Source organism: Haematobia irritans, chromosome 5, assembly GCF_050003625.1.
Source record: "Haematobia irritans isolate KBUSLIRL chromosome 5, ASM5000362v1, whole genome shotgun sequence".
In the NCBI taxonomy this organism is placed as follows: domain Eukaryota; kingdom Metazoa; phylum Arthropoda; class Insecta; order Diptera; family Muscidae; genus Haematobia; species Haematobia irritans.
This window is the reverse complement of record NC_134401.1, coordinates 114,507,097-114,529,478: the sequence shown is the minus strand read 5'-3', so window position 1 is coordinate 114,529,478 and position 22,382 is coordinate 114,507,097. Positions and strand designations below refer to the sequence as shown.

General features: G+C 32.3%; 1 protein-coding gene across 1 annotated transcript; it reads left to right on the top strand.

Moving 5' to 3' along the window:
- The first annotated feature begins 1,162 nt into the window (after positions 1-1,162).
- Positions 1,163-15,823, top strand: LOC142240486 (acyl-coenzyme A oxidase 1-like). The gene is made up of 8 exons (XM_075312186.1): positions 1,163-1,368; positions 1,663-1,822; positions 9,612-9,904; positions 9,972-10,377; positions 10,454-10,960; positions 15,107-15,212; positions 15,264-15,419; positions 15,482-15,823. The coding sequence occupies exons 1-8, from the start codon at positions 1,239-1,241 to the stop codon at positions 15,740-15,742; spliced, it is 2,019 nt and encodes a 672-aa protein (XP_075168301.1). The 5' UTR covers positions 1,163-1,238; the 3' UTR covers positions 15,743-15,823.
- Positions 15,824-22,382: the final 6,559 nt, after the last annotated feature.

The window sequence follows — 22,382 nt, the reverse complement described above, 5'->3', positions numbered from 1 at the left end:
TTGAGGTTAGGATTTTCATGCATTAGTATTTGACAGATCACGTGGGATTTCAGACATGGTGTCAAAGAGAAAGATGCTCAGTATGCTTTGACATTTCATCATGAATAGACTTACTAACGAGCCACAACGTCGAATTTTCAGTGAATGGGCCCTAGAAAAGTTGGCAGAAAATCCGCTTTTTTATCGACAAATTTTGTTCAGCGATGAGGCTCATTTCTGGTTGAATGGCTACGTAAATAAGCAAAATTGCCGCATTTGGAGTGAAGAGCAACCAGAAGCCGTTCAAGAACTGCCCATGCATCCCGAAAAATGCACTGTTTGGTGTGGTTTGTACGCTGGTGGAATCATTGGACCGTATTTTTTCAAAGATGCTGTTGGACGCAACGTTACGGTGAATGGCGATCGCTATCGTTCGATGCTAACAAACTTTTTGTTGCCAAAAATGGAAGAACTGAACTTGGTTGACATGTGGTTTCAACAAGATGGCGCTACATGCCACACAGCTCGCGATTCTATGGCCATTTTGAGGGAAAACTTCGGAGAACAATTCATCTCAAGAAATGGACCGGTAAGTTGGCCACCAAGATCATGCGATTTGACGCCTTTAGACTATTTTTTGTGGGGCTACGTCAAGTCTAAAGTCTACAGAAATAAGCCAGCAACTATTCCAGCTTTGGAAGACAACATTTCCGAAGAAATTCGGGCTATTCCGGCCGAAATGCTCGAAAAAGTTGCCCAAAATTGGGCTTTCCGAATGGACCACCTAAGACGCAGCCGCGGTCAACATTTAAATGAAATTATCTTCAAAAAGTAAATGTCATGGACCAATCTAACGTTTCAAATAAAGAACCGATGAGATTTTGCAAATTTTATGCGTTTTTTTTTTAAAAAAAAGTTATCAAGCTCTTAACAAATCACCCTATATATATTTGCTTTTCTTTGTGTCCCACTGTGCAGCTGTCGTTCCAATCAAAGTACATTTATGATATTATATGAACACAGTGCAATATGTGTTGAAGTAGTTGTCCTGAGATAATATTGGCTAACTGAGCTCTTACTTTTACCGAAAAAAAAAAATACCAAAGAGAAATTTTTTTAAGAAGAGAAATACAGAGTTTTTATTGTGTAGCATTAGGCAAAGATTTCAGTTTGAATACGACGCTTCGTAGAGAAGGTCGTAACTATAGCCTTACAACTAAAATAAATTATTTAAATAAATAAAACAATTATTTTACAAAATGAGTATTATACCGAAAACTATTAATCCAGAATTGCAGAAAGAACGTCAAAATGCCACCTTTAATGTAGAAGATTTTGCTAAATGGTGGCATGGCGGTGAAGAAAAATTAAAATTCAAAAGATATGTGGGTAATGTCAACTATTAAAATGTGGAATTGATTATCAAATATTCGATAATGTTTATGGGCGCAAAATAATAACTAATCTCTAAAATAACACACAATCAAATGAAGTGGACAATAGTGGGTGCAAAGGTGTTTCAACTCGGGCAATACTAGTGATAGACCTCATTTGATTTGTGGTGAATTTTGATCAAACATTTTCGGATCAGTTTGACCCAAATGAAAATTTCTTTAAAAATTAATTGACAATGTTGTAAAATTCATAAAACTGTTCTTATTATAATTACAATTTTGCTTCCAGAATCGTATGTTCTCAATGATTTGGATTCCAATTCGATGAGATTCCAGAATTTATCACATGAAGAAATTTACAATAGCTCGGTGAAAGATTTTATAAATTTAGCTACGAAATTGAGAAAATTACAACAAGAGCATAATCCAGGAGGATCCGATATATGGCCGTAAGTAAATTGTAGAAGTCCGTTTAAGCAAACAAGCATATAATTATCGGTCAGATATATCGAGGAATACTCTAATTTGCTAATTTAATTTAATTTTACTGTTATTGCTAAATTTTAACCTTTATTCATTTATGTATCAATATAAAATTTTTAGGGGAAGATCAACATCCAAGTTGACAATTTTTAAGTGCAGGAAAAATACTCATACTCTCAGTCATAGATGGCTGAAAGGCTTTCAATAATACGACTAAGCACTTCACCTAATATGTGTGCCAGGTCAGGAAAAAAACAGAAGTACCTCAAAGAGGAAGATTCCAGCGGAACTAAATTCTGTTAATTGGAATATGGATTCTTCCGTTCATTCCGTTCATTCCGTTTGTAGTTCATCGAAATATCGATTTCGAACTACATAAAGTATTTAACTAAACGAGACACAAACCAAGTAGTTCTTGCCTGCCCACCTAATGGGTTAATTACAATTTGGGGAGATAAAATATTTAATAAAAATCAGCATTTTCCGCTATCTTGAAGAGTACTACAGTCGCAAGTAGCTTCCAATCTCCAAAGCATCCCATAAATGTTAGTTTTGCTGCTATATTTTAAAAGTTAGTTTGAGTTTTAAAGGAATCATAAACATCTCTTGTAAGTGTGCAAGAAAATGATGAAATAACGCCTTGATTTAAAATCTAAAATCTGCAGATTTTCATCCCAATTATTTAAATGATTACGAGAAGTAAAATTTGGAAATTTTGCATTCAGTGTCAAGCAATTTTCATGATCAGTGTGCCTTCTATACCCTCAATAAGTGAAATCGGTCTATATGGAGGCCTTACCAAATGGACCGCTAAAACTAAATCATATACACTTTGTTATGGGTCTAAAATGCCAGTATATTTTCAATTTGTGGCAAATCGGATAAAAACTAAAATTTCTAGAAACCGTAGGAGTTAAATCGGGAGTTCGGTGTAATGGGGGCTATACCAAAACATGGAAGGATACACACAGTATTCAGCACATCTAATTGTAGTTCTAGAATCTAGATCCCAAATAGGAGGGCCGGTTTATAAGGGGGCTATATCAAACACTGTACCGATACACAATATATTCGGCACATTTTTTATGGTACTTGGAATACCTCTAGATTTCCAATTTCAGGCAAATTGGATAAAAACTACGGATTCTAGAAGCTCAAGAAGTAAAATCGGGAGATCGGTTTATATGGGGGCTATATCAAAACATGGTCCTATAATCACCATTTTCGGCACATTTCTTTATTTTCCTACAATACCTCTAGATTTCCAATTTCAGGCAAATTGGGTAAAAACTACGGATTCTGGAAGCCCAAGAAGTAAAATCGGGAGATCGGTCTATATGGGGGCTATATCAAAACATGGTCCGATAATCAACATTTTCAGCACAAGTCTTTATGGTCCTAGAATACCTCTAGATTTACGATTTGAAACAAATTGGGTAAAAATTACGGATTCTAGAAGACCAAGAATTAAAATCGGGAGATCGGTCTATATGGGGGCTATATCAAAACATGGACCGATACACACCATTTTCGGCACAAGTCTTTAGGGTCCTAGAGTACCTTTAGATTTAAAATTTCAGGTAAATTGGATTAAAACAACGGATTCTAGAATCCCAAGAAATAAAATCCGGAGATCGGTCTGTATGGGGGCTATATCAAAACATGGACCGATACACACCATTTTCGGCACAAGTCTTTAGGGTCCTAGAGTACCTTTAGATTTAAAATTTCAGGTAAATTGGATTAAAACTACGGATTCTAGAATCCCAAGAAATAAAATCGGGAGATCGGTCTATATGGGGGCTATATCAAAACATGGACCGATACACACCATTTTCGGCACAAGTCTTTAGGGTCCTAGAGTATCTTTAGATTTAAAATTTCAGGTAAATTGGATTAAAACTACGGATTCTATAATCCCAAGAAATAAAATCGGGAAATCGGTCTATATGGGGGCTATATCATAACATGGATACACCTATTTATGGTCCTAGAATACCTCTAGATTTCAAATTTCAGGAAAATTGGATAAAAACTACGGATTCTAGAAGCCCAAGAAGTACAATCGGGAGACTGGTCTATATGGTGGCTATATCAAAACATGGACCGATATTTACCATTTTCGGCACACCTCTTTATGGTCCTAGAATACCTCTAGATTTACGATTTGAGGCAAATTGGGTAAAAACTACGGATTCTAGAAGCCCAAGAACTAAAATCAGGAGACCGGTCTATATGCGGGCTATATGAAAACATGGACCGGTACTCACCATTTTCGGCACAAGTCTTTAGGGTCCTAGAGTACCACTAGATTTCAAATTTCAGGTAAATTGGATTAAAACTAATGATTCTAGAAGCCCAAGAAGTAAAATTGGGAGATCGGTTTATATGGGGGCTATATCAAAACATGGACCGATACACTCCATTTTTGACACACCTTTTTGTGGCCATAAAATACCTCTAGATTTTCTATTTCGGGCAAATCGAATAGTAAATACAGTTTCCAGAGACCCAATAAGTAAAATCGGGAGATCGGTCTATATGGGGACTATATCGAAGCATGGACCGATAGGCACCATTTTCAGCACACCTCTTTATGGTCCTAGAATACCTCTACATTTCCAATTTCAGGCAAATCGGATAGAAAATACACTTTCTAGACGCCCAAGAAGCAAAATCGGGAAATCGGTCCTTATGGGGGCTATACCAAAACATGGACCCATAGGCCCCATTTTCGGTACACTTTTTGATGGTCCTAAAATACCTCTAGATTTCCAATTTCAAGCAAATTGGATAAAAACTACAGTTTTTATAAGCCAAAGACCCCAAATCGGGAGGTCGGTTTATATGGGGACTATATCAAAACTTGGACCGATATAGCCCATCTTCGAATTTGACCTGCCTGCAAAGAAAAGACGAATCTGTGCCAAATTTGAGGACGATAGCGCCATTATTGAAGGCTGTAGCGTGATTACAACAGACAGACGGACATGCTTATATCGTCTTAGAATTTCTCCCTGATCAACAATATATATACTTTATATAGTCGGAAATCGATATTTCGATGTGTTACAAACGGAATGACAAACTTCCCAGCAAAAAAAGAGCTTCCAAAAAAGTAGTTTGGATCCCCAATCTGTGATCCGGAAGTAGTGAAAACTTGGATCATCTCCAATGAATTTTACATGGGCTTGTCATAGGACGGAAGTACTCCCTTTTGGGATCCTTTGCATTGCTTTAGAAGTTGTGCCCTGGAAGTTAATTTGAATGAAGAAATTTAAAAAGCGAAAAAAAATTTTTTTATCAACCAATTTCACTTTTTTTCAACCAAATGTTTTATTACACAATTATTTTCCTATTATCTAATTTTTACAATTTGAAAAACTTTTTCGCTCCGACCAGGGGTTGAACCTGGGTTTGTTGGCACCATAACAGAACGCCTTGGCACACTCAGCCACAAACGCCATTGAACATAAAGCGTCGAAATGTCAATTCAAATGTTTGTGATATGATCCTAATACAACACCAAGGAATAAAATTCTAATTGCTTCTCGAGAAGTTCTTTATTAGTATGAAGGAAAAAATAAGAAACGCAGGTTCAAATCTCACCAGCGGCAATTTTTTTATCAAATATTTTTCTAAAAAATTATTTTTGTATGTCATGCATCGTTTTTATTTTTTATTTTCGGCATATATTTTCGTATAAATATATTTTTTCCATTAAAAATCAACAAAAAAATTAAAAATTCTCGTAATTTGCAAAACCTTCTCAAAAGAACTTCCATGGAAGCGAAAAAGTCAAACGGCACAGGTTCAAATCCCAGCGGGGATGAATTTTTTTTTTTTATATTATTCTTTTACTTTTTTATTAATTTCTATTTTTTGTTTTAGTTTTTTATTAGTTTTCGATTTTTCTGTAAAATTTAATTGTACAAAATTTGCACTTAAAATAGTCTGGTTGCGTTCTTTCTAATACTTGTCCACAAGGACTGCATCGGAAGTAGAAAAAAATCATTGGGGGATCCCAAGATGCGCTTTAGAAGAAATGTATGTGCACTTGTCCAAAAGGACTGCATCGGAAGTGGAAAAAAATTATTGGGGGATCCCACGATGCGCTTTAGAAGAAATGTTTGTGGACTTGTCCAAAAGGACTGCATCGGAAGTTGAAAAAACTCGATGGGGGATTCTGGGATGGGCTTTAAAAGAAATGTTTGTGGAACAACTTCCAATTTTTTTTGCTGGGTTATTATACCCCCGTCACCATTCTATGGTGGTGGGTATAATAAAGTTAGTTTGCGCGAATTTACGATATAGGGCACCCGTGCCCACTGTGCAATACCTGCTCTACAGTTTTTAGTATCAGATGAAAGTACTATAAATGTAAGTGGTTTCAATTTTCGAAAGCATCCCAGAAATGTCGTTTTGTGTTAATTTTTTTAATTTAGTCGCCACAACTTGAAATAAAAATGAAATGCGCCCACTGTGCAATACATGCCCTACATTTTTTAGTATCAGTCTTAAACGTCTTAAAGAGTACTACATATCCCAGTGGTTGTCATATTCGAAAGCATCCCAGAAATATGGATTTTTATTAAAACGAAAATTACTTTTTCAGAATTTCAAATAAAGTAAACATTGGTCCACTGTGCAACACCTGCTCTACATTTTTTGGTACCGAATGAAAGATCTTCGGCAGTACTATAAACGCAAGTGGTTTCAAAAGCTTCCCAAAAATATTTATTTTAAGCAAAAGTAAAATAAATTTGCGAGATTTTAGAAAATGTCGCACCCGTGTCCACTGTACAAAACCCGGTCTACACTGGTATCAAATGAAAGCTCTTGAGGAGTACTATAAATGGAAATAGTTGTCATGTTCAAAAGCTTCACAGAAATATCTTTTTTATCAAAATTATAATTAATATATCAGAATTTACAATGTAGTACACGCGGGCCCACTGTGCAATACCTGCTCATTAGGTGGGCAGGCAAATACTATCTGGTTTATGTTTCGGCTAGTTAAATTTAAAATTTATCTTCGTGCACATGCCATCGTTTTGAAATTTTGGCACAAACTCGTCTTTTGTCTGCAGGCAGGTGATATTTGAAGATGGACTATATCGGTCCAGATTTTGATATAGCCCCGTACTAACCGACGCCCGATTTAAGGTCTTGAGATATCCGAAGTTTTATCCGATTTGCCTAAAATTCAAAATCTAGATGTATTTGTATCTCCCTATTTGACTTTCGGGCTTTTTGCATGAAATTCAAAATCTAATAAGCCGAATATGGGACGTATCGATCCACGTTTTGGTATTTCCCCCGTTTTGGTATTTGCTGAGTTGACCTCTTTGTCTAGACATCCGAATTTTTATCCGATTTGGTTGAAATTCAAAACCTAGAGGTATTTTGGGTCCACACATAAGTAAGTCGAATATAGGACATGACGAGCCGATCTTCCGATTTGACTTCTTGGTCTTCTAGACACCGCATTTTTATCCGATTTGCCTAAAATTAAAAATTTTGAGTTATTTAAGTCAGCAAATTTGTTTAGAGAATGTGGGTTAGAGTTGCCGCAACTTATATGGGGCAAAAAAAAAAAAAAAATGTCGGAATCTTGTTCGCCTTACCCCCACAAAACGAATCCCCTTTCCAGATATTGGGATAGCAAAAATTTGAGCCCGATTAAACGACGTTAAAACGTGCCGCTCGTCGCTGAGTCAAACCGAGTTACGCCAGCCTTTAGCTTTGAAAACGCGACCTGTTGCCATTAGGGGCATTCGCCTGGAAAGGGAATTCGTTTTGTGGGGTTAAGGCGAACAAGATTCCGACATTTTTTTGTCCCATATAAGTTGCGGTCACTCTAATGTGGGTACATGTTTTGGTCTTGCCATACTGAAGCTCCCGGAAGAGCAAATCTCATCCGATCTGGCCCATATAGGTCTATAATTATATATAGCACCCATATGAACCGATCGCCAGATTTAATTTTCGGAACCTGTTGGAAGAGTAAATTTCATCCGATCCGTTTTAAATAAAGGGTGATACGGGCAAAATTTTGTCAATATAAACTTGACGTATTTCTTTCAATTTTGCATTTAAAAAACCAGAACACCCCTCATTTTGAGGGTGTGTGTGTGTAGAATGTTGCTCCTATTTTGATTTTGGAATTCACTCTTCAGTTGTCAAAATGTCGTCCAAGCAAGAAGAGCAGCGTATCAAAATTTTGCTCGCGCATCGCGAAAATCCGAGCTACTCGCACGCAAAGCTGCCAAAATCGCTAAAAGTTGCCAAATCAACCGTTACAAATGTAATTAGAGTGTTTGGGGAACGTTTGTCGACAGCCAGGAAGTCTGGATCGGGGGAAATCGAAAACCGGAAGCCGCTGAGACGACAAAGAGAGTTGCCGGTAGTTTCAAGCGAAACCCTAACCTCTCTCTCCGAAATGCCGCAAATAAGCTGGGTGTATCGTCTACAACCGTGCATCGTGCCAAAAAAACAAGCCGGACTATCGACTTACAAGAAGGTAGTGACTCCAAATCGCGATGATAAACCAAATACGACGGCCAAAGCGCGATCCCGGAGGCTGTACACGACGATGCTGACGAAGTTTGACTGCGTGGTAATGGACGACGAAACCTACGTCAAAGCCGACTACAAGCAGCTTCCGGGACAGGAGTTTTATACGGCAAAAGGAAGGGGAAAGGTAGCAGATATTTTCAAGCACATAAAACTGTCAAAGTTCGCAAAGAAATATCTGGTTTGGCAAGCCATCTGTACCTGTGGCTTGAAAAGCAGCATTTTCATAGCTTCCGGGACTGTAAACCAAGAAATTTACGTGAAAGAGTTTTTGAATAAACGTCTGCTGCCTTTCCTGAAGAAACACGGTTGTTCCGTACTGTTTTGGCCGGATTTGGCATCTTGCCATTACGGTAAAAAGGCCATGGAGTGGTACGCCGCCAACAATGTGCAGGTGGTTCCCAAGGACAAGAACCCTCCCAACACGCCAGAGCTCCGCCCAATTGAGAAATACTGGGCTATTGTCAAGCGGAACGTAAAGAAGACCAAAAAACTGCTAAGGACGAGCAGCAATTCAAGGCAAACTGGCTTTCTGCGGCGAAGAAGGTGGACAAGGTGGCTGTACAAAATCTGATGGCAGGTGTCAAGCGTGAGGCCCGGCAATTCGGATTTGGAAAAGCGATAGCCTAACTGAATATTTTTCCTGAATTTTATACTAATTGAACTTGAAAATGAAATTTAATTTGATTTTTTAAATAAACGATTTCACCGATTTACACGCGTTTTCCTTTGACCAAATTTTGACCGTATCACCCTTTAAACCAACCAACAAGTTTTTCAGTGGTGGATTATCCCCTCTCAATAATGCTGGTGACATTTCTGATTGTTTCAAAGGTTTTCTAAGTGGTTTCATTGCAATGTGGAACGCCGTTCGGATTCGGCTATAAATAGGAGGTCCATTGTCATTGAGCTTTACATAGAATCGGACAGCACTCAGTGATAGGAGTGAAGTTCACCATTGTAGTATCATAATGGACTGAATAGTCTAAGTGAGCCTGAAATATTGAGCTGCCATAATACCTAACCTAACCTAAGATTTAATTTCGGAAGCCTCATGAAGAAACAAATTTCATCTGATCCGGTTAATATTTGGTTTTCAAAAAAAATCGTTTTCTTTCTGAAACATTTTTTATGTGTCACTTTTGTCTCTACTGATTGATTATAATTCCATAATTTCAGACACTATCATAGTGAACCCGAAATATGGGGTTCATTTCCAGCTGGAAATGTGTTTGGCGTTCATTTAAGTATGGTTGTCGATTGTATTCGTCAACAAGGAACCGATGAACAATTTCAAAAATTTGGAGTGCCCAGCGAACAATTGCAAATTGGTGGGGCCTATGCTCAAACTGAATTGGGACATGGAACATTTCTAAGGGGTTTGGAGACTAGAGCTGATTTTGATCGTGATACTGATGAGTTTGTATTGAATACACCAACAATTACTGCCTACAAATGGTGGCCAGGAGGATGTAAGTGAACCCCATATAACTTCTTGTAGACTCTATCCCAATAATTCTGCGTTTTTATTTTGTTTAGTGGGCCATTCTGCCAATTATTGTATAGTGGCTGCTAATCTTTACATAGACAACGAACCTAAAGGTTTGGCCATGTTTATGGTGCAATTAAGGGATATGGAAACCCATATGCCTTTACCGGGAATTGATGTTGGTGATATTGGCAAGAAAATGGGATTTGCTGGTGTCAATAATGGCTTTTTGGGTTTGAAGGATGTTCGTATACCGCGTACGAATATGCTAATGCGTCACTCTCAAGTACATCGCGATGGCACCTTTGTCAAGGGTCCAGTACCGGTTTTAACCTATTTCACTATGGTCTATTCACGTTGTGTGATAGTAAGGAATGTAGCCCTTCTATTATCGATGGCTGCAACCATAGCAACCAGATATTCAGCTGTTAGGAGGCAAAGTCCTATTAATGCCAAGTAAGAGCTGAATCATTATAACATATTTGACTTTTCTATATAAATAATTTTCTCTCTCTCTCTCTTTGTTTTTCAGTGAACCTGAACCTCAAATTATAGACCATCTAACCCAAATGAAGAAACTTTTTCCCGAAATAGCCACCAGTATAGCCCATAAGTTGGCTTCCAGTAAATTGACGGAACTATACCAACAAACTTCGGAAGATATCAAGCGTGGAGAATTTGGTCGTTTACCTGAAATGCATGCTTTGTCCTGTGTTCTAAAGGTCCTTTGTACATTCGCCTCCATGACTGGTACAGAATGTTTACGTTTGGCCTGCGGTGGTCATGGTTATTTAGTTTCTTCGAATTTTTCAAATCTTTATGCTGATGCAGCTGCTGCTTGTACCTATGAAGGAGAAAATACGGTATTACTTTTACAAGTCGGTCGATTTTTAATGAAATCATATCCCCGTGCTCTGGCAGGGAAGACAGTTGTTCCTACGGTATCGTATTTAAAGGAATGCATTCATCAAAAATCCCTAAACAAGTGGACGGGATCATGGGAAGATATTGTTAAGGCTTTGCAAATTTGTGCAACCAAGTAAGTAAGAACACAAATAAGAACGAATCAATCGTGGAGACTGACTAAGTTACAGCGTCCCACGGTTGCCACAGTTGGCAGAATTCTAACTAAACTGGTAGATTTTGTACTGTTTGGTAGATTTGTAGAATTCTCGATGTTTTGGTAGACTAAGAGTTACTCTACAAATTTCCTATAGAAATAAAATTTTGACAAAATTTTCTATAGAAAAAAACATTTTGACAAACTCTTCTATAGAAATAAAATTTTGACAAATTTTTTTAAAAAATAACATTTTGAAAACTTTTCTATAGAAATAAAATTTTGAAAAATTTTTTTATAGAAATAAAATGTTCACAAAATTGTCGATATAAAGAAAATATTAACAAAATTTTCTGTAGAAATAAAATTTTTACAAAATTATCTATAGCAATAAAACTTTCAAAAAAAATTCTAAAGAAATAAAATTAAAAAAAAAAATTCTAAAGAAATAAAATTTTGAAAAAATTTTCTAAAGAAATAAAATTTTGACAAAATTTTCTATAGAAATAAAATTTTGACAAATTTTCTATAGAAATAAAATTTTGACAAAATTTTCTATAGAAATAAAATTTTGACAAAATTTTCTATAGAAATAAAAAAATTGCCAAAATTTTCTATCGAAATAAAAATTTTAACAACATTTTCTGTAGAAATAAAAATGTTGACAAAATTTTCTATAGAAATAAATTTTTGACAAAATTTTCCATAAAAATAACATTTTGAAAAAAATATATTGAAATAAAATTTTGAAAAAAATTTCTAAAGAAATAAAATTTTGACAAAATTATCTATAGAAATAAAATTTTGACAAATTTTCTATAGAAATAAAATTTTGACAAATTTTCTATAGAAATAAAATTTTGACAACTTTTCTATAGATATAAAATTTTGACAAAATTTTCTGTAGATATAAAATTTTGACAAAATTTTCTATAGAAATAAAATTTTGGAAAAAATTTCCAAAGAAATAAAATTTTGAAAAAATTTTCTAAAGAAATACAATTTTGACAAAATTTTCTATAGAAATAAAATTTTGACAAAATTTCCTATAGAAATAAAATTTTCACAAATTTCCTGTAGAAATAAAATTTTGACAAAATTTCCTATAGAAATAAAATTTTCACAAATTTCCTATAGAAGTAAAATTTTGACACAATTCTATAGAAATAAAATTTTTACAAACTCTTTTATAGAAATAAAATTTTGACAAAATTTTCTAAAGAAATAAAATTTTGAAAACTTTTCTATAGTTACAAAATTTTGACAAAATTTGCTATAGAAATAAAATTTTGACAAAATTTGCTATAGAAATAACATTTTGACAAAATTTTCTATAGAAGTAACATTTTGACAAACTCTTCTATAGAAATAAAATTTAGACAAAATTTTCTATAGAAATACAATTTTGACAAAATTTTTTATAGAAATAAAATTTTGACAAAATTTTTTATAGAAATAAAATTTTAACAAAATTTTTTATAGAAATATAATTTTCACAAAATTTTCCATAGAAATACAATTTTCACAAAATTATCTAGAGAAATAAAATTTTGACAAAATTTTCTGAAGAAGTAAAATTTTGACAAATTTTCTATAGAAATAAAATTTTGAAACAAAATTCTATAGAAATAAAATTTTGAAAAAATTTCTATAAAAATAAAAATTTGACAAAATGTTCTAAAGAAATAAAATGTTGACAAAATTTTTTATAGAAATAAAATTTTGACAAATTTTCTATAGAAATAAAATTTTGACAAAATTTTCTATAGAAATAAAATTTTGACAAATTTTCTATAGAAATAAAATTTTGACAAATTTTCTATAGAGATACAATTTTGACAAATTTCTATAGATATAAAATTTTGACAAAATTTTCTGTAGATATAAAATTTTGACAAAATTTTCTATAGAAATAAAATTTTGGAAAAAAATTCCAAAGAAATAAAATTTTGAAAAAATTTTCTAAAGAAATAAAATTTTGACAAAATTTTCTATAGAAATAAAATTCTGACAAATTTTCTATAGAAGTAAAATTTTGACAAAATTTTCTAAAGAAATAAAATTTTGACAAAATTTCCTATAGAAATAAAATTTTCACAAATTTCCTATAGAAATAAAATTTTGACACAATTCTATAGAAATAAAATTTTTACAAACTCTTCTATAGAAATAAAATTTTGACAAAAGTTTCTAACGAAATAAAATTTTGAAAACATATTTTTGACAAAATTTGCTATAGAAATAAAATGTTGACAAAATTTTCTATAGAAATAACATTTTGACAAACTCTTCTATAGAAATAAAATTTAGACAAAATTTTCTATAGAAATAAAATTTTGACAAAATTTTTTATAGAAATAAAATTTTGACAAAATTTTTTATAGAAATAAAATTTTGACAAAATTTTTTATAGAAATATAATTTTCACAAAATTTTCTATAGAAATACAATTTTCACAAAATTATCTATAGAAATAAAATTTTGACAAAATTATCTATAGAAATAAATTTTTGAAAAAAATTTCTAAAGAAATAAAATTTTGACAAAATTTTCTGAAGAAGTAAAATTTTGACAAAATTTCTATAGAAATAAAATTTTGACAAATTTTCTATGGAAATAAAATTTTGACAAAATTTTCTTAATAAAGAAAATTTTAACAACATTTTCTGTAGAAATAAAAATTTTGACAAAATTTGCTATATAAATAAAATGTTGAAAAAAAAATTCTATAGAAATAAAATTTTGAAACAAAATTCTATAGAAATAAAATTTTGAAAAAAATTCTATAAAAATAAAAATTTGACAAAATGTTCTAAAGAAATAAAATGTTGACACAATTTTTTATAGAAATAAAATTTTGACAAATTTTCTATAGAAATAAAATTTTGACAAAATTTTTTATAGAAATGAAATTTTCACAAAATGTTCTATAGAAATAAAATTTTGAAAAAATGTTCCAAAGAAATAACATTTTGAAAAATTTTCTATAGAAATAAAATTTTGACAAACTTTTCTAAAGAAATAAAATTTTGACAAAATTTTCTAAAGAATAAAAATAAAAATTTTATCATTTTAACAACATTTTCTGTAGAAATAAAAATTTTGACAAAATTTTCTATAGAAATAAAATTTGACAAAATTTTCTATAGAAATAAAATTTGACAAAATTTTCTATAGAAATAAAATTTTGACAAAATTTTCTATAGAAATAAAAACTTTTACAAAGTTTTCTATAGAAATAAAAATTTTGCCAAAATTTTCTATAGAAATAAAAAAAAGAAAAAAAAGGTAAAATTTTCTCCAAATTTTGGCAGATTATTTTTGGCTCGAGTGGCAACCGTGATGTTTTTTTTCTATTCCATTTCATTTCGTTTTGTTTAATGTTAGTTCTTTTAATTTTGTATATTTTCTATTGTATTTTTTGGAAATATAAATCTATGGATTACAATTTTTACAGACTGGCAAAATTGAAATTTAATTTATTAAATTGTCGTTGCCAGTGAGGTTGAAAAAATGCTTTATACACCCAATACTATGTCCACATGGCGTATGCCGAACTGCATCACTCTCGGTGATACTGGCTAAAAACCCGACGAGCGGCACGTGTTAACGTCGTTTAATCGGGCTCAAATTTTGGCTATCCCAATATCTGGAAAGGGGATTCGTTTTGTGGGGTTAGGCGAACAAGATTCCGACATTTTTTTGCCCATTTAAGTTGCGGTCACTCTACTGGCCACCAACGTCATTTCTAAACTCTTTCATGACTTCTGCCATCAGGACCGGGAGCTTTCTTATCCTTGAAGCCTTTTGGCAGCGAATTGTAATTCGTCCGTTGTTGAATAGCGGTATGTTCGAAGCGGTTCTGTATCGATTGCGACTTCTCTGCTATCATGTGTAGCGTGTTATCATTCCGCAGTAATATCACTATGCGTATCTACTCCTGTTTATTCTTTGCTGGTCGACCTGGTGCACTTGGTTCGTGCCGTTTTCGCCGGTGAACGGAGTACCTTAGGTTAGGTTAGGTTAGTTTATTCTAAAGATCGATTTTAACTCCCAATTCCCTATCAATTTTATTTAATTTTAGTTCCAATCCAATAATTTAACATAAAAAATCTTTTTTTTTAGCAAAATCCGTCTGGCTTTCGAAAATCTATCTGCTCGTCTTAAGGCTGGTCAAACTGAAGGGGAAGCTGCGAATAATACCGGCATTGAACTAACACAAGCAGCTGAGGTAAGCTTAAAAATACAGGAAATTTCTAGATTATTTTCACTTTGATTTCAGTTACATGGAGTCTGCTTTGTGGTATCTACTTTTGTGGAAGAAGTAAAAGGACCCAATTCCAGAAACCGAAATCCAAGTTTGAATAAAGTTTTGGAAGATCTTTTGGAGTTATTTTTAATTTCAACAGCCCTGAAGTATATGCACGAAATATTGAGAGTAAGTTATTATTTCGGTTATGACAGAATACGTCAGGTTAATATTTTCCTTTACATCCCTAGGTTATTAAACTTTCTGATGCTGATTTGAGATCCCTACAAGAACGTTTGGAAGTTACACTAAAAGCAATTCGTCCAAATGCTGTGGCTATATGTGATGGATTCGATTACCACGATAGAAATTTGAAATCAACTTTGGGTTCTTATGATGGCAATGTCTATGAACGTATTTTCGAGGAAGCTAAACTAACTCCACTAAATAAGCAACCCGTGCCAGCAGTCTTCCATAGCCATTTGAAACCTTTTATGAAGTCAAAAATTTAATAATCTAGTGTGATGTGAATATTTTTCTTGTAAATAATTTTATCTGAATAATAAATGACAAGTTTCGGAATGTTTTTGTAACCAGTTTATAGGTCTACATTTTAAAACAAGTGTTGAGGGTTTACAAGGTATTTCAAGGAATCCTCTTTACATTACCTGTGAATTGTTTATGTTATATATGTGTTGGAAAATGGACAAATGAGAAGTGCCCTTGCATTGATTTTGTGTTGGTCTTTTGGTACATCAGCTTGTATCTAGATCGAGGAGATCTGCGATTAAGATGAAATGCGCTCGGAGTGATTTTTGGTGAGGTTTTGATGAACAAGCGAAAAGTTGTGGCCTTTGACCACAGATGAGAGACATGTCGGATACGCATCTATCAATCACTGATAGTTAGAAATTGAAGCGGCTGCACTTTCCTTATCATAGTTGTGCCAACGCTACCCTCGCTTAAGTGGGAGGTCTCTTTCTTCCGATGCGACGGCGGTCAGATTCAGAGAGCAGGATTAACCTTGTAGCTTCTCACGGCTTCAGTTACAGTGTCCCCATGAATCCTTGTCAGACCTGTTGGTATACTGCCTCATCAGAGGCTGACTTCTATAACGCTGGATCTCGAGCTCCAGAAGGTAAAGATCAACCCTTACATTCCTGAATGGTTGTTGTATATCCACAATAGGGTGATTTGAGTAATTGTAGCGATAAAAATTCAGGAAATACAGCTTTGACAACATGTTATTATGTCTATGCACTGGGATATCTGGCAGTCGCAGTTCTAAGGGCTGAGTTCTGATAGTTTTGTATACTATTCCACTGCATGCACGGTTGTCACTCGAGCCAAAAATAATCTACCAAAATTTGGAGAAAATACCTACCAAACGAAAAAATCTTATTTTGTCAAAATTTGTTTCTTTAGAAAAAAATTTATTTCTATAGAAAATTTTGTCAAAATTTTATTTCTGTAGAAAATTTTGTCAAAATTTTTTTCTGTAGAAAATTTTGTCAAAATTTTATTTCTGTAGAAAATTTTGTCAAAATTTTTTTCTGTAGAAAATTTTGTCAAAATTTTTTTTCTGTAGAAAATTTTGTCAAAATTTTATTTCTATAGAAAATTTTGTCAAAATTTTATTTCTATAGAAAATTTTGTCAAAATTTTATTTCTATAGAAAATTTTGTCAAAATTTTATTTCTATAGAAAATTTTGTCAAAATTTTATTTCTATAAAAAATTTTGTCAAAATTTTATTTCTATAGAAAATTTTGTCAAAATTTTATTTCTATAGAAAGTTTTGTCAAAATTTTATTTCTATAGAAAATTTTGTCAAAATTTTATTTCTATAGAAAATTTTGTCAAAATTTTATTTCTATAGAATATTGTGTCAAAATGTCATTTCTATAGAAAATTTTGTCAAAATGTCATTTCTATAGAAAATTTTGTCAAAATGTCATTTCTATAGAAAATTTTGTCAATATTTTATTTCTATATAAAAAATTGTGTCAAAATCTTATTTCTATAGAAAATTTTGCAAAAATTTAATTTCTATAGAAAATTTTGTCAAAATCTTATTTCTATAGAAAATGTAGTCCAAATTTTATTTCTATTGAAAATTTTGTCAAAAATTTTATTTCTATAGGAAATTAGTTTGAGAGGAATATTGTTCAAAATCTACCAAAACTTCAAGAATTCTACCAATATACCAAACATCAGTTTTGGTAGAATTCTAACAACTATGGCAACAGTTAGTGCATGTCAATTGTCTAAGGCGTCCCCTCTGGCCAATTGCCATATATGTAGTCAACATGATTTCTTTGCCGTCAGTATTTGGGCAAGCAATTTTAGGATCTTGTTTCTACTGCGGAGGTTATCATATATTGTAGTGGCGTGGGCAGACAACTTAAAAAACTGCCAAATTTTCCCCATCTTGGGGATTTCCTTGTTTCATTCCACGAAGCCTTGACTTTCTATTTTCAAATTTTCACATACAACTGGCGCCCGAGCAGATAATTAAATATCCAACGTTTGGTTCCTGCCGGTTATAACGTGTTTTCGATGCCCTCGAGCAATCTGACATGGCTGACGATATCGAAAGGTTTCGATAGGTGAAGAGGCTCGAGAACCCTCCTTTGTTGTGTCACTTGGGTTGGGATTTATGCATGCTGTAATGGTATGTCAAGCTGTTATAGTGCTGGTTGGTAGCTGGAAAGGTTGGGGAGGAATATAGCCATAAGTGTCTTGCCAGGCTTCGGTTGCGGAATTACTCTGTCTATTTGTCAGATATACGATATAACGAGTGACTCCAAGGGCTAATATTTAGAGAAATATGATTAACTACTCGAGTATTGAAATTCCATCGTCTCTTACAATTAGTGCCGCCCGATGCAAAATGTTAGTTCTATAGAAGATTTTGCCAAAATTCAATTCAGAGCTACCCTTCTATTGATTTTGTGTTTACATTAGCTTGTATCCAGGTCGAGGAACTCTGCGATTGGGATGGAATGCGCCCGGAGTGATCTGTTGGTAGGGTAGGCTGCACTTTTGTAACGCTGGATCTCGAGCTCCAGAAGCTGAAGATCGACCCTTATATTCCTGAATGTTTGTTGTATATCCACAATATGGCAATTTGAATGGTTGCGGCTACAACAATTCAGGAAATACTGCTTTGACAAAATGTAATTATGTCTATGCACTGGGATATCTGGCCGCCCCATAAAGATTTAATGCGGAGACTCCCTGACGCAGTTATAAGGTCTGAGTTCTGATAGTTTTGTATACTATACACTGCATGCACGGTTGCCACTCGAGCCAAAAATAATCTACCAAAATTTAGAGAAAATTTTATCAAAAACCTACCAAACGAAAAAAATCTTATTTTGTCAAAATGATATTTCTATAGCAAATCTTGTCAAAATTTTATTTCTATAGAAAATTTTGCCAAAATTTTATTTCTATAGATAATTTTGTCAACATTTTTTTTCTATAGAAAATTTTTTCAAAAATTTTATTTCTATAGAAAATTTTATCAACATTTTATTTCTATAGAATATGTTGTCCAAATTTTATTTCTATAGAATATGTTGTCCAAATTTTATTTCTATAGAAAATTTTGTCAAGATTTTATTTCTATAGAAAATTTTGTCAAAATTTTATTTCTATAGAAAATTTTGTCAAAATTTTATTTCTATAGAAAATTTTGTCAAAATTTTATTTCTTTAGAAAATTTTGTCAAAATTTTATTTCTTTAGAAAATTTTGTCAAAATTTTATTTCTATAGAAAATTTTGTCAAAATTTTATTTCTATAGAAAATTTTGTCAAAATTTTATTTCTATAGAAAATTTTGTCAAAATTTTATTTCTATAGAAAATTTTGTCAAAATTTTATTTCTATAGAAAATTTTGTCAAAATTTTATTTCTATAGAAAATTTTGTCAAAATGTCATTTCTATAGAAAATTTTGTCAATATTTTATTTCTATATAAAAAATTGTGTCAAAATTTTATTTGTATAGAAAATTTTGTCAAAATTTACTTTCTATTGAATATGTAGTCCAAATTTTATTTCTATTGAAAATTTTGTCAAAAATTTTATTTCTATAGAAAATTTTGTCAAAATTTTATTTCTATAGGAAATTAGTTTGAGAGGAATATTGTTCAAAATCTACTAAAACTTCAAGAATTCTACCAATCTACCAAACATCAGTTTTGGTAGAATTCTAACAACTATGGCAACAGTTAGTGCACACAGAAAAAAAAGTGTCTTGTAAATTTAAGGACCATTTTGACATCCACATAGTTCAACAAATTTACTGTAATATAGTTCATTTTTCGTAACCACAACGAAAATTAACTTAGCTAAAGCAAAACTTATAAAAATTCAGTAAATGTTTTTTAGTTCACTAACTACGAAATGAGAAGGATTTTTCCTTAAATAAATTTCCAACACAGTAGTTAATGCATCGTTGATTCTATTATAAAAATACATGGGCAATATAAAAATCTTACTACGAAATGTGGACAATTTACTAAGACAAAATTTTGTATGGAAAAAAATTTTTTTAGTAAAAATTAACTTAAGGACATTACCGATTCGTACGATGACTACCTACAGATTATTTTCCTTTTTATTATATGTTGGAGTGTTTTTACTCACATTGAAAATTTTAGTTAAAATAGAATAAAAATTATTTAATATAATCCTTGACAGGTGTATATAATTTTTATAGATTCCTCATCGATTTGGTATATATTTTACCTTAACTTATAGATAGAATTCCTACTAATCAATAAACGTGCTACTGGAAAATGTGAGTGCATCATGCGAGGGAGTTTTTAGAGACATTTTGTGTATATCTCGTATGATTGTTTGTGTTTGTTATTGCGTCATTTATGCTGTTGTTGGTTGTTTTGATTCTAGAGACAATGGAATGTTCCTTGTGTGTTGTTGGTATCTTTTGTGGTGAGAGTTGTTTTTTTGCAATAGCAAGATCAGAAAGGGATCGTGTGTGTGTGTGTGGAGTTGTTTTTCTTTACGGCAGGTATCCCTTATGACTATTTGTGTCTTTGAGTTTTATTGTTGCATTCAGTTATGTTGATGCATTTATGAAGTGCACACGTGGATTTAATTTTGCAAAATTGTACGTGCGGTATTGGTGTTTATTAATGAAAATACATTTATTTCGAAACATTTTAGAAACTGAGAAGTGAATGATGTGATGTTAGAGGAATCAAAAACGCTTTTTATGGATAAAAAAACAAATAACAGATTAAGGAACTGTATATTTCTGTTAATATGTTAGTTTAAAATTAGTGCGGATTTTAAATTGATTTACATAAAAAATATACAACATGAGTGGTAATAGGACGATTTATATTTATTCTACATCTGGATCACAGGTTGAGAAGCAACCATTTTTTTGAATCTATATTTTTTATGTTACAGCAATTCCTACAGGTGAGTACTAAGTTCGAGTTTAGCCGCTAAAATTAAAAATAAATCACTAAGCAAAGTATAAAATTATACGTCTTCGATACAAATTTAAATATAACTTGATGGAGAATAGCCCAAATCAAGTTTTTTATAAAGATTATTTTTTATAATGGATTATTAAAGAAAACTTATCATGGAAATTGCAATTTTAGCCGCTAAACTCGAACTTAATATCCACCTTAAATACTAAATGCTATACTGACAAGTGGAAATTATGTCTAATTTTATAATATTTTTTATTTCAAATATATTCTGAGAATAATTTCAATAACGTCCCATTTGTCCATGGATATGATTCCAATAATGTACCTACTGGATGGATTTTTCAATGTGGTAAGTTTTTCTATAAACGGTATTTTGTCCGTTTTTAATAAAACCAAAATTTCAATTTATTAAAAATTATTTTTTTCACTTGCAGGTAGACAGGTCTCGTAATGGTAATTTTTTGAATATTCTTACTGTTTAATACTAATTAAGCTGATATCCTTATTGACTCTAGGAAATACTCTTGAAAACCGTAAGTTAGAGATCAATATGAACGATAGAATTAATTAATTAATAATATTTTTCTTATATTTTGTATAACTGTGCAATTTCAGATGCTTATAAGCCAAATCCGCCCAACAAAAGTTAGCCAAAATCGATGAAATTGGACAACTCAATTGAATATAGCAACTTATGCCACAAATATCTTTCATATGGATAGAAAACATGGAAATTTAAATTAATTAGTTTAGTCCTAATAACATAGAATATTACTCTTTTGAAGAAGCAATTACTAACTACCGACAAGTAAATGCGTCCAACGTACTAATAAAAATATTTCCTTTATTGTATATCATAAGCCATAGTTTTGTGTAATATAATAATAATTCTTTGAAATAAAATACTGGTGGTTATAGAAAATTTACTTGTTTTGTACGAAAAATTTCTTAGTTGTATACAGGCTTTTTGTACTTTTGATTCCTCAATTTCTCTACTTTTTTGAAAATTATACCGACAAACAGTTTATTTCAAACCAATTTCTTAATACAGGTTTCCCAAAAAATTGTTAATTTTTCCGGATAGCAGGAATATTTTGAATGAGTTTAACTATATTCTTCCCACATCATAGTAATAATGAACTAAAATACGATGTAATACATGAACTAATTTATAAGAAAATCATGAACTTATCTAGATGAAAAAAATCTTTGGCGCCAAATCATGGTCATTCTTACTATGGGTTAGTTCATTTTTCATAAAAAATAGTAAACTTTTTTTTCGGTGCATGTCAATTGTCTAAGGCGTCCCCTCTGGCCAATTGTCATATATGTAAGCAATTTTAGGATCTTGTTTCTACTGCGGAGGTTATCATATATTGTAGTGGCGTGGGCAGACAACTTAAAAAACTGCCAAATGTTCCCCATCTTGGGGTTTCCTTGTTTCATTCCACGAAGCCTTGACTTTCTATTTCCAAATTTTCACATACAACTGGCGCCCGAGCAGATAATTAAATATACAACGTTTGGTTCCTGCCGGTTATAACGTGTTTTCGATGCCCTCGAGCAATCTGACATGGCTGACGATATCGAAAGGTTTCGATAGGTGAAGAGGCTCGAGAACCCTCCTTTGTTGTGTCACTTGGGTTGGGATTTATGCATGCTGTAATGTCTCTCAA